The 13437-nt window shown below is 30.5% G+C and overlaps 1 protein-coding gene across 1 annotated transcript in view; it reads right to left on the bottom strand.

The window, feature by feature from the left end:
• The window catches only part of LOC119676674, a 19183-nt gene extending 7370 nt beyond the window's left edge, over positions 1-11813 (bottom strand). Inside the window, exon 1 of the mRNA XM_038087927.1 lies at positions 11697-11813. Coding sequence (XP_037943855.1) covers positions 11697-11813 — 117 coding nt within the window. The remainder of the gene's footprint in view (positions 1-11696) is intronic.
• Between the last annotated feature and the right edge of the window lie 1624 nt (positions 11814-13437).

Genomic DNA, 13437 nt, shown 5'->3' on the forward strand with positions numbered 1-13437 from the left:
ACAACTTCATTTTGAATGAAACTTGGAATGGAAGTGAAGCGAAATGTTTCCAATTTCAGTTATGCTTTTAAAATAAAGGAAAAGAAATCCAAAAAAAAAAAATTCTGAAAAAAATGTGAAGAAATGCGAACTAAACGAGACGCGGTAGATAAAAGGCAACTTCACTTCACTAAACTCACATAAGACATGTACTCGTACCATCGTATCCTCGTATCCTCGTACCATCGTACCTCGTACACAACATACCAGATCCAATACCAGAAGGAGTATTTATATTTCACGCTATTACGCTATTACGTCGCTTCTTCTTACTGAAAATGTTGAAAGCAAATTGATATCAAGAGGATTTTGCTTTCACTTTGTTAAGAATAAGAAAATGAGTAAAGACTCCTTTGGCGGTGAATATTCTGAAAATTGAAAACATGTGCTGCTAAGTTCCTTTCAACTGATTGAGTGAGATGTGGTGCCGAGAGTTATAGTGTGCCCATATCTTCGCATTCCACGGAGATGTGTGTTTGCCTGCGATTTGGTGTTAGCGTGTGAGAGAGTCAGTGTGGCTGCTTCGCTTTATTCGAGCCAAGGATAATGATTACGATAAAAAGCAATCGAGTTAGCGACGAAGCAGAATGATGAGTTGCTTTATGCTTTTATTTATAAGTTCAGTTGTATGCGATGTCAGTGTCAGTGAATTTGCGTAATGAAAAACTTCAGCAATTGAATTTCGTTGAATGGCATTCGGGTGTTTACGCTCTAGTAACAGGGGATATGATATTCCAAAAAAAAGTGATAGGAGTATGTACTCGTAAAATAGCAAAAGCAAGTGAATTGCCAATATACGAATACAGCTAATTGAGTTTGTTAGTTTATGTCTTTCTATCTGTGTTGCCAGTCTATACTAACGTTTATACGCACCTGCACTTAAACTTGACTGCGAATTATACTTGTCTGAGTTACCAAACTAATTAAATGATTTCAATTAATGACGTACAGGTTAATGGAGGTTTTGGTGATTGACTGAAGTGTGCATTTTGATTTTTTCCCTTAATAAAAATTTAGATTTTTTTCGAAACAATTAAAAAAAAATACAATAATAAAGAACTTATGCTAAAATTGATATAAACTTCAGCTCAGATAAAAGCAATCATCGATTGATGCATTTTCTAGACTTACCTAACCTAAAACAGTGACGACTTATGCTGCTTACACAATTTTGTTATATTTTTGCGCAAATCTGTTAATTGAATTGAAAATCCAATTAAAACTTCATTTGGAAAGTTTGTGTTCCATGTGCAGTCAGCGCAGGAAATGCTTCACCAGCACACGAAAATTGTGCACAAAAAAAAAACACATAATTCCAACGTCAACATGCGACATTTAAGCACAAGCAGCGCCATCTAGTTTACGTTTTGTTAAGCTTTTCAATAGACTCACTCACGTGTATTCGTTTTTATAATTGTTTTTTTTTTCTTTTTCAAGATTATACTTCTCGCATTTAAATATTGTTTTTTTTTCTGTTTTGGGATTTTTTAACCTTTTTATTTTTGGCTCCCCACATAAATTTTCAACAATTTTAACAATTTCATAAGTGCCAACACATAAGTTGTCAACCTCTTCCACTCTGATATGTGCAGCACTTTTTTTCCATTTGTGTGCTGCACTCATGCTTTACACAAGCATGAAGGCACTTTGCCACACAAGCTCGGTGGGGCTGCATGCATCGCCCTTTTTCTATGGCACGTACTCCCAGTTTGTTGGACTATGTATGCGTGTGTGCGCTGGTAAACTGTGACGATGTGCAAATTGAATTATTCATTTTGTGGGCGTGTAAGTTTTTAATCCATTTATGAATTTTACCTTTTTCTGTCGTTGCCACTTTTCTAGTTTTTATTTATTTAATTTAAATTTATTATATATTTTTTTCTTTTTTATTTTTTCTTTGAATATATTATTCCCTTTAAATTACATATATTCCATGCAGTCGGTACAGTTGGGTGTATCCGAATCAAATTGGTATGAAAAAATAATTAAATTGTCAAAAAAATTTCCATTTCATATAATAAAATATGTGTTTAGTTAATTTCGTATGTGTAATTATTTTTTTGACCATCATTTCATTTTGTTTAATTTGTTGGTTTATTTCAATAAAATTTTAGTTCCAGGCTTTTTAATTAAGCGACCAAGCGAACCCAAAAAAAAAAATATCTAAAATTATTGCAGTCTAGCACATTAAAAATTTATTAATTTTATATCAGTTTATTTATCATTTTGGCACTCATTAACCAAACTTTATAATTAAATTAAATTTTGACAAGCAATTATAGGTTTATAATTTTGGTATTTAAATAATATTTACAATAACTAATACTTTCATAAATTTAATATCATATTTTTATATTTAGGATCACAGGTACATTATATACAGTAATTACAATAAACAAAATTATTTGAATAAAAATATTTCAATAAATATTTATTTCATAAATTAAAGTTTAAAGTTTCATAAATTAATTAAATTTTATTATTGATTATGATCCTTACAAGGAGCAGACCGTTATCTATTGTCCACAAAAGCCATATTTCTTACAATGGTTCTGTATTTAAAAGAAAAACCTACAACTAATAAAGCCAAGATTGTCAAAAAGGACAATCTGAACAAGGCCTATCCTCACAGTAGACCTTTTGGAAGCTGCAATTTTTACATATTCATTTAATTTTATTATTAATTATTTATATCATCCTTATAAGAAGCAGCCTGATCACCATTGTACACAAACGCCATATTTTTTTTAATGGTTCTGTATATGAGAGAAAACTCCACAGTGAATAAAAGACAATAGGAGTAACGACACTTCTTCATAATTAGAGCTGAATTCATCAGAAGATTGGAATACAGAATAAGACATATCGAAGAGATCTAGAAGCAGCAGATCTAGAAGTTGACAAATTAACAAATAGTAAAGAAATAAAGTGGGATTCACCACTCTATATAATGGGTATATAAGAGAATAACTGAAATAATGTTCTGTAAAATCTAATTAAAAAATATGTTAAAGATTAAAAAGGACTTTAAAATTCTATTGGGATTCTATAGAATTAAAAAAAAATAATAGTAATTTCCAAAATTCTCTGTTTAAATATTATCAACATTAATTATAAGGCATGAATTCAATAAGATGCATAAGAATATGAAATGGATATTAACAAGGTAGGATGAAAGATTAAAACAAACTAGTGGATCAGATGGCAAGAAGAGGTTTCTTAATATACATAAACAAGGTACTGGAAATGGTTGGAATAAACTAGTAGATAAGATGATTAGCAGAGTCATCAAAACTAATATAAGCAACCGCGACATCTCAATACAAACCTCAATGTAAAAACTGCTTAGGAAGATAGATATATTCACCGTTATAGTGCTGAATTAATTTTGAACTAATCACAAGTAACTTATGGACTAATTGCATAGACTACGAGACCTAGATTAGATAACAGGATTTTAAAAGATCTTTTCGGTTTATAATTATCATGATGAAGAGAAAGTGAAATCTATCAAACACTTTCTATGTTTTTGGTTGGGAACTCAGACGAAGCGGCTTGTTGTATGTAATATAAGATTTCTTCGCTGATCGAGTAAGCAATAGAAAACTCATTAGAACTGCTTAAATTTATCTGGAAAACAATATTTGAACTATAGTGAAGTTATATTGAAAGCAATGGTTAGTATAGCTCGATCTTCCGGGGAAGTACTTATTGGTGCTCGCGCGTTGCAAATGTAACCAAATTTTATGAAAGGTTTTTCAAAATTTTTCTTGGCATGTGAATTTCAAGCTTTATCCTTCAAAAATAAAGGATGGTTTTTTTACTACAGTGAATTTATGATTAAAACTCTTATTGTTAGATAAATTTATGGCAATATTAATAAAAAAATACTTTAGTCTTTTAATATGACTCAATATCAGGTGCCATCATCCATGAAACCTGATGATGTATCAGCTTATACACCGAATTTTTCGTAGTATGTCGATAATTGATGGAAAAGGTGATAGAGCACATCAATATCCTTGGTGGGAGGACGGGGTATTAAATGATTTGAAGTCAATTGGTAGTAATCCGAATGAGCAAAATGAATAGCAATAATGATTATGTGTTCAATGTGAGTAGTCTATCAAATTATCAATGATATTTTATATTTAGAGGATTTCGAATAGCAAAGAAGGAAAGGAGAAACATAATGATATTTAATGATATATAATTTAATTACTCATTACACTATTTATTTTGAAGGAGTTTGTTGGTTGGTTGGTTGGAGTGGCGGCCTTGTATCCCAAAAAGTCCACTTAAGCACAAATAATGGCCCATTGTGGTACCACAGGAGTTACGTTGATTTGTATATAGATTGTAATCAGTATACATTCAACGTCGAAGAAAGGTAACGACTCCCCTATTAGGTAAAGGAAAACCAACCTGACAGTTCTATGAACTAGGCTAGGTCCCTAACATTACAGGATGACAACTTTGAAGGAGTATAATTCAAAGATCTTCGCAGAATTATGTAGTTAGGTATAGGTAAAGCCTACAAAATTACAATGAGTATCTGAAAGTATTATTCTTCATTATTTTTAATACCATCTCTTCGTTAAATTATCTCTTATGCTTATTCACACAATTATTTACAATTATTTTACAAGTAGGTACGGATATATGGATATACAAGTATTTCCGTATATACTTATGTATATAAATTTGTATTATATATAAAATAATTTATTTCAATGAACTATCATAAAAATATCAACAAACACGAAAAATCCCCCACAGCTAAACATTATTCAAAAATTAAACAAACAAATGAACGAGTGTGCCCAATAAGAGTAGACGATGTAAGTAAGGATGCGGGAGGGAATACAGCAAAGTTTACAGACGTGTACTGGAAATGTGAAGCCAAAGTATTTAAATTACATTTAACGAAAATTTATTTATTTGCAAAAAGGTAAGGACCGCAGGCAAAATATACACAATTTTTATATATTTTTTGTTTTTATTTTGCATCCGATGTAACGTAGATTTGCAATGGCGGAGGGAATGAAGTGCGGCACATATGTATGTAGTGTGAGCTCGCGCATGAAATCGGCATTTAAATGGCAGCCGGAAGCGGAAATGAGATAATATCGTTGTGTCGCTTGGCAATAAGACACGTAAATAAGATGAACACCAAAAATGTGCTGCACAGGACGTACGAGTAAAGCAACAAAAACAAATGAAGTAAAGTGCTACTCTTACACACATACCTACGTACAAAAACACTAAGGATATATGTGAAAGTGTGTCCTGAAGAGAGGAGAGGTGCATACATTGGCCTAATAAGAGTTTGTTGTTTGCATATGTATTAGAGTTTTTTTTTATAATTTTTTTTTTTACATGTACCTCAGACATTAGCTCCGTACACTACAAACACTAACTCGCTTCCTTGAAGGACTAAATCAACACTTCATTGTCGTTAGTAGTGGAATATCATTGCTGGTGTTGTTGTTGTCCTTGTTGTTGTTTTAATGTTTTTATTATAAAGTATTGAGCCAGTTGAGTGCAAAATTATGTAGTTAGCTTAACTTTAGGCAAAAAATGGTCTAAAAGCAGCAACTTTTGGGCTTTGTTCAGCTTGTAGGTGTATCTATCTACATACGTATATCTGCGAACTTATATGCGGCACATGTTTAAATTAGCTTTGTTCATATTTTGCAATTAGTTTAGATGAAAAGTTTTTGAAAAGGTGTAAGAAAATGCTTCGTTACAAAGATTTTGCATAAATTTTGCATTATTAAATTAAAACATATGTAAATTATAAATTTTAACACTTATGTAAGTTTCAAAAATATTTTTGTGATTATAAAATGTGTTATGTTGACAATATGTTATGTACTATATGATATATTTTTAAAAAATAATAATTAAAAATTTAGTTGATGAAATATTTAATCTTAAAAGAAAATTGGACTTCATTAAATTTATTGTTCATTTTGAAGATATTACTTTCATTATAAATATCAAAACAGAGTAATGTAGATTATTTGCAATGGCAGTGGTACCAACCCCACACGTTTCACATAATGAGCAAATATTTATATTTATATAATAAAATTTTTTTGCAGTAGGTAAGGCTTGAACCCACTAAACCACCTCTTAGGAATGAATGGAGAAGATGTTCACAACATTGTGAAAACTTCATACCAGTAATCAGGGGATAGAGAAAAAGATAGACTTAGTACCTAGCGAGCTATAAACATCTAAGAAAGAAAGCTAGGGTGTACATTAAGAAAACTGGGTTATAGAGAAAGGGCTGGGGTTATAGCAGATGCGCGGGGTGAGGTTAACGGTAAACTTTGTGACTAGGGTTACGAAAGCCGCGATTATATAAGGACATATTCGGGGGGTTTAAAGCGCAAGGCTAGACCAACGTCTTCAGGGAGGGTAATAAGAATAGAAATATCAGGGGAGAGGTCATGAAGCCAGGTGAGGTATCAACGGGCCAGTGTCAAAACATACTCGTCAATGCGAGTGATCTTGGCATTGTCGTAAAGGTTAGAGATGGAGAAATAAACTAGACTTATCCCGTTCAATTTATATAACATACTATATTTATTGCTATTTGAGCCAGTGCACTTGAGTACTTTTACTCTTTCTTAACTCGAGGTATTTTTAAAACCCCTTTTTACGCCTTGATTGGATTATTGTTTATCACTTCATCAGACGAAGTAATAATTGACCTCAGATTTGCATACCTCCCCGAGGAGGCTGTAACCACTCTGAGATATGATAACACGGTGTTGGTAAGTCTGTCAGATTTCGTAAATAATTTTAGGGCTCTATCCGTTATATACTTCTTGATGGGATCAATCTTGAGGTCCCTGAGGATATCATTCGTCCTAATAGCTTGCCAGTATTAATTCGGTTCATGGTAATGACTAGCATTGATTTGTTCATTATATGGGACACGTATTGGACAAGACTTTTAATAGTCTTGTTGTATAAATTCGAAGTTGACTGTTTTTTTAACAAGTTATGACTAATTTGCATTTATTAGTACCTAGCTGCAGAAAGCACAGAACGATTTCTAGGATCCAGTATCCTTTCAAGAAGTAATAAGGCGTCCTAAATTGTTTGTTTTTTCATTTCCTTAAATACTCCAGTGACCAGGAATGTTCACATACTTTCATTTACTTAGTGAAAATATAAAGATGAATATGTTCATAACCAAAATCTCAAATATCAAATTTTCAAGACTCAAAAAAAAGATCTTCTGTATTAGCAAACTCAGAAAAAGAAGGCAGAAGTCCAAATAATTTACATAAATATAATAAAAACTGATTGGTACTAAATACCTCCAAAATTAAAATAACCTCAAATATTAGCTTGAAATATTCAGTTAATATTGTACAATCCTAAATACTGAATTTCTATCAAGTTTTCCGATTAGTTTCATATCTTCTACTAAAACTGCCGAATACTAAAGTACCATCAGATCTTTTGATTACTATCATATTTTCCATTAATATTGCGGTACGATTTCCTGAGTACTGGAGTTTATTCATATCCTTTGTTTTTCTTTATAGCTCCTCGATTTTCTGAAATCATTCCCGAATGTTGACGTTCTGGCTAATCTTTTGATTGGTCTCATTGAAATTAATGGTTAATATTGAAAAATTTTTTCACATTACTAGAGTCCAATTATATGCAATGACTAGTTTCTTAACTCCCATTAATATTGGAGTAGTGTCAGATCTCTTAATTATTTTAAACATCCCATTTATATTGAGTAATCGATTCTTAATATTGATGTAATCATAAGTGAAAGAACTATATAGGTATATATGCAAAATTATTTATGATTATTTTGTTGTAAATTTGGGTTTAATACATAACGCATTATGTTCTAATTATTATTTTATTTGTTATTTTTTTGTGTTTTTTTTTTTTGTACAACAATTTTCAAATGCACATTAATCATTTAAATAGTTTATTATGTATATTTTCAATGTGATTACATCCTTTTTACAATTTTATTTTTTAATTATTTTTTTGTGTTGTAAAATATTAGCAATTAGTGGGTAAGCCCATAAGTAGAACAATATAAACAATATACCCGTAAAATAATTTATATACGTAAGTCTATGGGTGGACTTATAGATGTGTGAATTGCGCCCCAAAAACTCCAAAAAGTGAAAAAGTTATAGAAAGAGAAGAAGGGAGAACAGTTTCACTATTCAATTTAACTAATGAGATTGAAAATTATTTTACCACACTAACTGTAGTACGGAAATACATACACTAACTTTTTGTTAAATATTTATTTACGATACAGTGGGTAGAAAAATTGCATCATTAGATAGAATTTTGTGAAATAATTAAAATTGTACAATATAAATAAGTATATATTGTATATATAGTTGAATAAGTTCAGCAGTCTTCAATACAATGAAACGAGACTGATTGAGGTAACCGAATCACACCTTTGCCTGAAAAGGAAATAATATTTTTAGTTATACTCTATATAATTGTAAGGCTTTGGGTTCGGATAATAATAATAATAATTATAATGGGGCGCTTAAGTTAACTAAATAATGTTAAATACTTCACAGCAAAAGATTATCTATCTTCGGTCTTTTCAACGGAACACACTTTGTTAATTCTTGTTACTCTTTGCTGCACTGAGGGATGAAGTCCTTTTTGTAATCTTCCAATCCTTCTCAGTTTAAATAAATTATAAGACTTACATTTACAGAATTCAAAAAAAATCAATAAGGTCTGAAGACTACGGACCGCAAACCGTAATTAAAGAAATATGAGCTATGTGCCGTTATGAAACAATCACCTGCTACTGTTGAGATAAGAAGACACAAATGGTGCTGGATAGGCCACAAACTCCGCAGACCCAATGAAAACATAACACGCTAAGCTCTGAAATGGAATCCTCAAAGTAGTCGTCGATCTGGAGCGTCCGCTACAACTTGGAGGAGCACAATTAAAGAAGAGCTAAGAGAAGCCAATTATTGCTGGAATAATATCAAATAATAGAATCCGATATAAAAGGATTGTAGAGGCCCTATGCTACACTGGAAGATGAGGATGAGAGAAAGAAAGAAAGAGAGAGAAAAAAAGAGAGGGAAATGAAGAGAGAAAGAGAGAGAAAGAAAGAGAGAGAGGGAGTGAGAGAAAAAGAGAGAGAGAGAAAAAGAGAGAGAGAGACAGAGAAAGAGAGAGATAGAGAGATGTTTTTGTATATAGTGATATATTCGAACATGCAGTGAAGTGAAGGAGAGGTCTGCAAGAGACAGGGGAAGGACGTTTACATTTAAAGATATTTTTTTATTAATTATGACTGTTTAATAAGATAAAAATTGTATTGGCACTCCCGCAGATAATTGCTCTGGGTCTTGGTACTATTAACAAAAGGTTCATAAAAATTTTTTTAATAATATCTATTTAATAATATAATTTTAAGTGTAAATTTATATTATATTTTTTTTATATTTATTATTAACACTACCCACTGTGCAAAATGTAATGCCATGTATTAACAAACAAATGCTTACAGTGTTTATTGTTGAAGCGTTAAAGCATTTATTATTTCGGTGGCTTTGGTTTTGTCTGTTAGTCCTTGCCATCCCATAGATTTTCTACTGCCCACTACAACCCGCCCACTGTAATGTGGTATTTTAATAATTACACATATTTTTAGACACACTTCAGTTCATGCCTTTTTAGTTTGTTAGTTTGCCCTTTAGGTGCTTTCCCATTTAGTTAGTATCTTTTGGATAGTTTGTTTCTCTGTTTATTGTTTGTTGTTTGTTGTTTGTTGTACTCGTTTTTGTTTATGGTAATAGTGTTATTGTCGTTGGTATAAATAATGTGAAGTGTCCTTTCAGCTGTGATGTTGGAGTTGTGGTGAATATTGGTACTTCATGAACACAACGACTCGTATGAACTCTTGCATTGTGCCTACAGGATAATGATAATGGTGATTTGTAAGTTTATTTAGGCTCTTAGGCTCTCAGGCTCTCCGGCTCTTAGCTCGACTTTAGTTTAGTTTCGTTTCTTATTTTATGGTTTAAATTAGCGTTACAGTTTGCTTAAATTCAGTGTCCTGCGAAACAAACAAACAAACAAACGAACAAACAAACAAACGGAACTACTAAATTTGAGTTGGAATTCTTTAGTTTTATGTCCTGCCGCCGATATGAAGGAAGTATCTGTGCGCTTTAATATGCGTGGAATGTGCTTCGAGATTTATGCTATTCGCTGCCATTTTATTGTTTACACAAGTAACCACAAATTCTTTTTATAGTTTTATTTATTGCTGTTTTGTTTTCTACTTTATTTCGCTTTTTGGTTAATTGTTAGTTTTATTTTCTTCTACTGAAAGTGTCTGCATAAATTGTTTAAAGGTTAAGCATGCAAAAGCAAAAATTTATTAGTCCTTAATAAAGTTTCCGTCCACTTAAGAGAAATTGTTGCTACTTGTGTTTGATTTTTTTATTTTTTTATTGCATTTCGTTGCAATTTATTACGAGATTTATAAACATTAATTTTTATGTGTTTTATATATAAGCTAAGATATAAATTATCTGTTAATTTCAAATAAAATTTGATAGAAATTACAAAAAAAAATTTGATTAAGCATTTTATGTGGCGCGAAGTGCACATAAAATATATATTACTGATTTGCTTTCAATAAAATATATATTATATATATATTATTCTTTTTATACAAATGCATTGGGACAAAGTGGGTATTTTGAATAAGGCTAAATCAGTAGTATTAGTTACACCCATCGCATTCAATCGCTACTCTCTCGTTCTTGTTATGCACACCAGAAGTTATAGACAGTTATGGCAACAAAAACATTTATGTAGTCCTGCGCTGACCAAAGCACGGCCCATAGGCTATATACGGCCCGCGGCTATTATATGTGTGGGCCCGCGACTAATATGTGTGGGGCCCGCGATATGTTTCTAATCTACCACAATTACGCAAATTTTCCTTTGATATATATTGGTAAAATTACATTTTATTTTTATGATATCCCAAAAAACTGAACTCAACGAATAATTAATTAAACTAAATTTAACATTATCATATTTTATAATAACATTATCAAAACATTACTATATTTTTAACTTTCTCCAAAAAAAACATGGTCGTATATATGTTGTTTCTGCAGCCTTCCAATATGCACTGGCACACGACAGTATCTGCTCTGGACAGCCCTGATGTAGACCGTAACCTATAAGGAACTTCAGTGTGGCTACTTCATTATATACATTTTTATATAAACAAATTTTATATACGTATTTATTATATATGTATTTACTTATATATGTATTTATTTTATTGAATTTAATCGTTTCTGCTTTATTGTATTTTATTTAATTTTTTGTTTCTTTATGCATGTATTTATGTATTATTTATATAAATTTAGTTTTATGTATATACTAACTTTATTTTCATTATATTCTCACTTAACTTTAATCTGCATTTATTTGAAAGAATGCACTAAAAGTGGAAGCAAGAATCAGAGTGGAAAAATATCTTCTTTTATTCCGGTTGCTAAGGGTAATATTTTCTAGATTTCATTATTGTTGCTTAATTTTTTTGTGGTCATTAAAATTTTATAAGACACCCGGAAGAGTTATTTTGTTACATGAATACCAAATTCAGTCCATTGTAAACATTTGGAATCTGGTTGAATATAAATTGTTAAATGTTGATTAGCTTGCAAGGCATGACCCAGTGATATCGTAACCGTGTTATGCTCCATTATACAATATAAAACATATCATGTTTTGATAGTTTTTTTTCTATTTTTGTTTCTAAGAGCACTGTTGATGGGTATTGGGCAATACTCGAAACAGCTGTGTGGTCAGTCAAAATCCCAATTAATTAAAAATAAGACAAAAAATTTTTGTTGTAGCAATTTCACTACTGTTCAATAGTTTATATTAAGAATTTAGTTTCATTCTTCAAAATGGACGTTAAAAATCGAGTTTAATTTTTTTTTGTAATCTGAGTGTTCAAATAGTATCATAGATTATATTTTCTTCTAAGATAAAGATTTTCTAAAAGGATATAATTTTTTCTTGGTGTAGTTTACTTTTCTCAACGAAGGTTGACTTATCTGCAGGAAGCATTTATTTTCTTCTTATTATCAGATATCGGGTCAAAGATATTGGGCGAAGTATTTATGAACTGACCCTTTTATTTATAAAACCAGAATAATGCTACAAAATAATATGTTATTAAATTATGGATTATTTATTTATGGATTATTATAAAATATTATTTTATGGAGTACATAAAATATATTTTGTATTAAAAACATTAAGTAATTGAAAGCTCCCAGTAGTTGGGTATTTAAAACATTAGAATAAATAAAGTAATATAGTAAAAGCTTATTTAAGCGGACATCGTTGGGACCTGAAATTCCGTTTGGTTAAAAGAACTGTCCCATTAAAATAACGTACTTTGTATGAGAAATAAAAACTGAGGACTACCCAAACTATACGTTTAAGAATAATGTCCGTTTATAAAAGTGCCCGTTTCAAAGATTCTTCAATGTATTTTTTTTTAATTTTTTCACTTTTCATAACTTATATTTTTATATATTGTATTTAATATATTTTTTTTACTAATTAGTGAAAATATGACATTAGGGCTGTTGATGTGAAGTCATAATAGATACATATTATCACGCAATAGAAGCATTAACTATGTGCTAGTTGACGTATAGATTACTTTTCTAGAATTTATGGAGGTATTAACTTTTTTTTAAAACTACATTAAGTAAATTGTTTAAAATTGCTATTATTTTTAGAAGTTGGTGTTTATATAAAAGGAAATTGATATTTAATCCAAAGTGTCAGTTAATATTCTCTAAGTGTAGCGTAAACATAATGATTATTAACCAGAGCAGATTTTTTCTTAATTTAATATATTTAATGTGTTTTAATATTAAAATAGCTGAATTAGAACAAAGTTTTATAAATTTAAATGAAACCAACAAAATCGAAGTTTTGTTTTATGAGAAACTCTTACAAAGAATTGAGCAACACTGGCAATACTACACTTGCAGTCTTTTCGGCTATAAAAACGATTTCCAGGATCAAGAATTTCTTTGGAAGATGTTGCAATATAAGTTTCAAAAATCGATACTTACATATGAGCCTACATATACTTTTAATATTCACATGAAATATAATAAGCAAATGTTGATCATTGTGGCCTTGCAAGAACCGAAATTAGTAGAAATAATCCGGAGTTTAGTTAAAAATCTGCATCGTATAAGAGATACGCCTGTTATATTTATTTTTACTAAATATGGAACTACTAAAGGTACAACCACAGAAATATTACAAAATTTATTTAAGATATGTTTCAAATATAAA

Source organism: Teleopsis dalmanni, chromosome 2 (genome assembly GCF_002237135.1).
Source record: "Teleopsis dalmanni isolate 2A chromosome 2, ASM223713v2, whole genome shotgun sequence".
Lineage (NCBI taxonomy): Eukaryota > Metazoa > Arthropoda > Insecta > Diptera > Diopsidae > Teleopsis > Teleopsis dalmanni.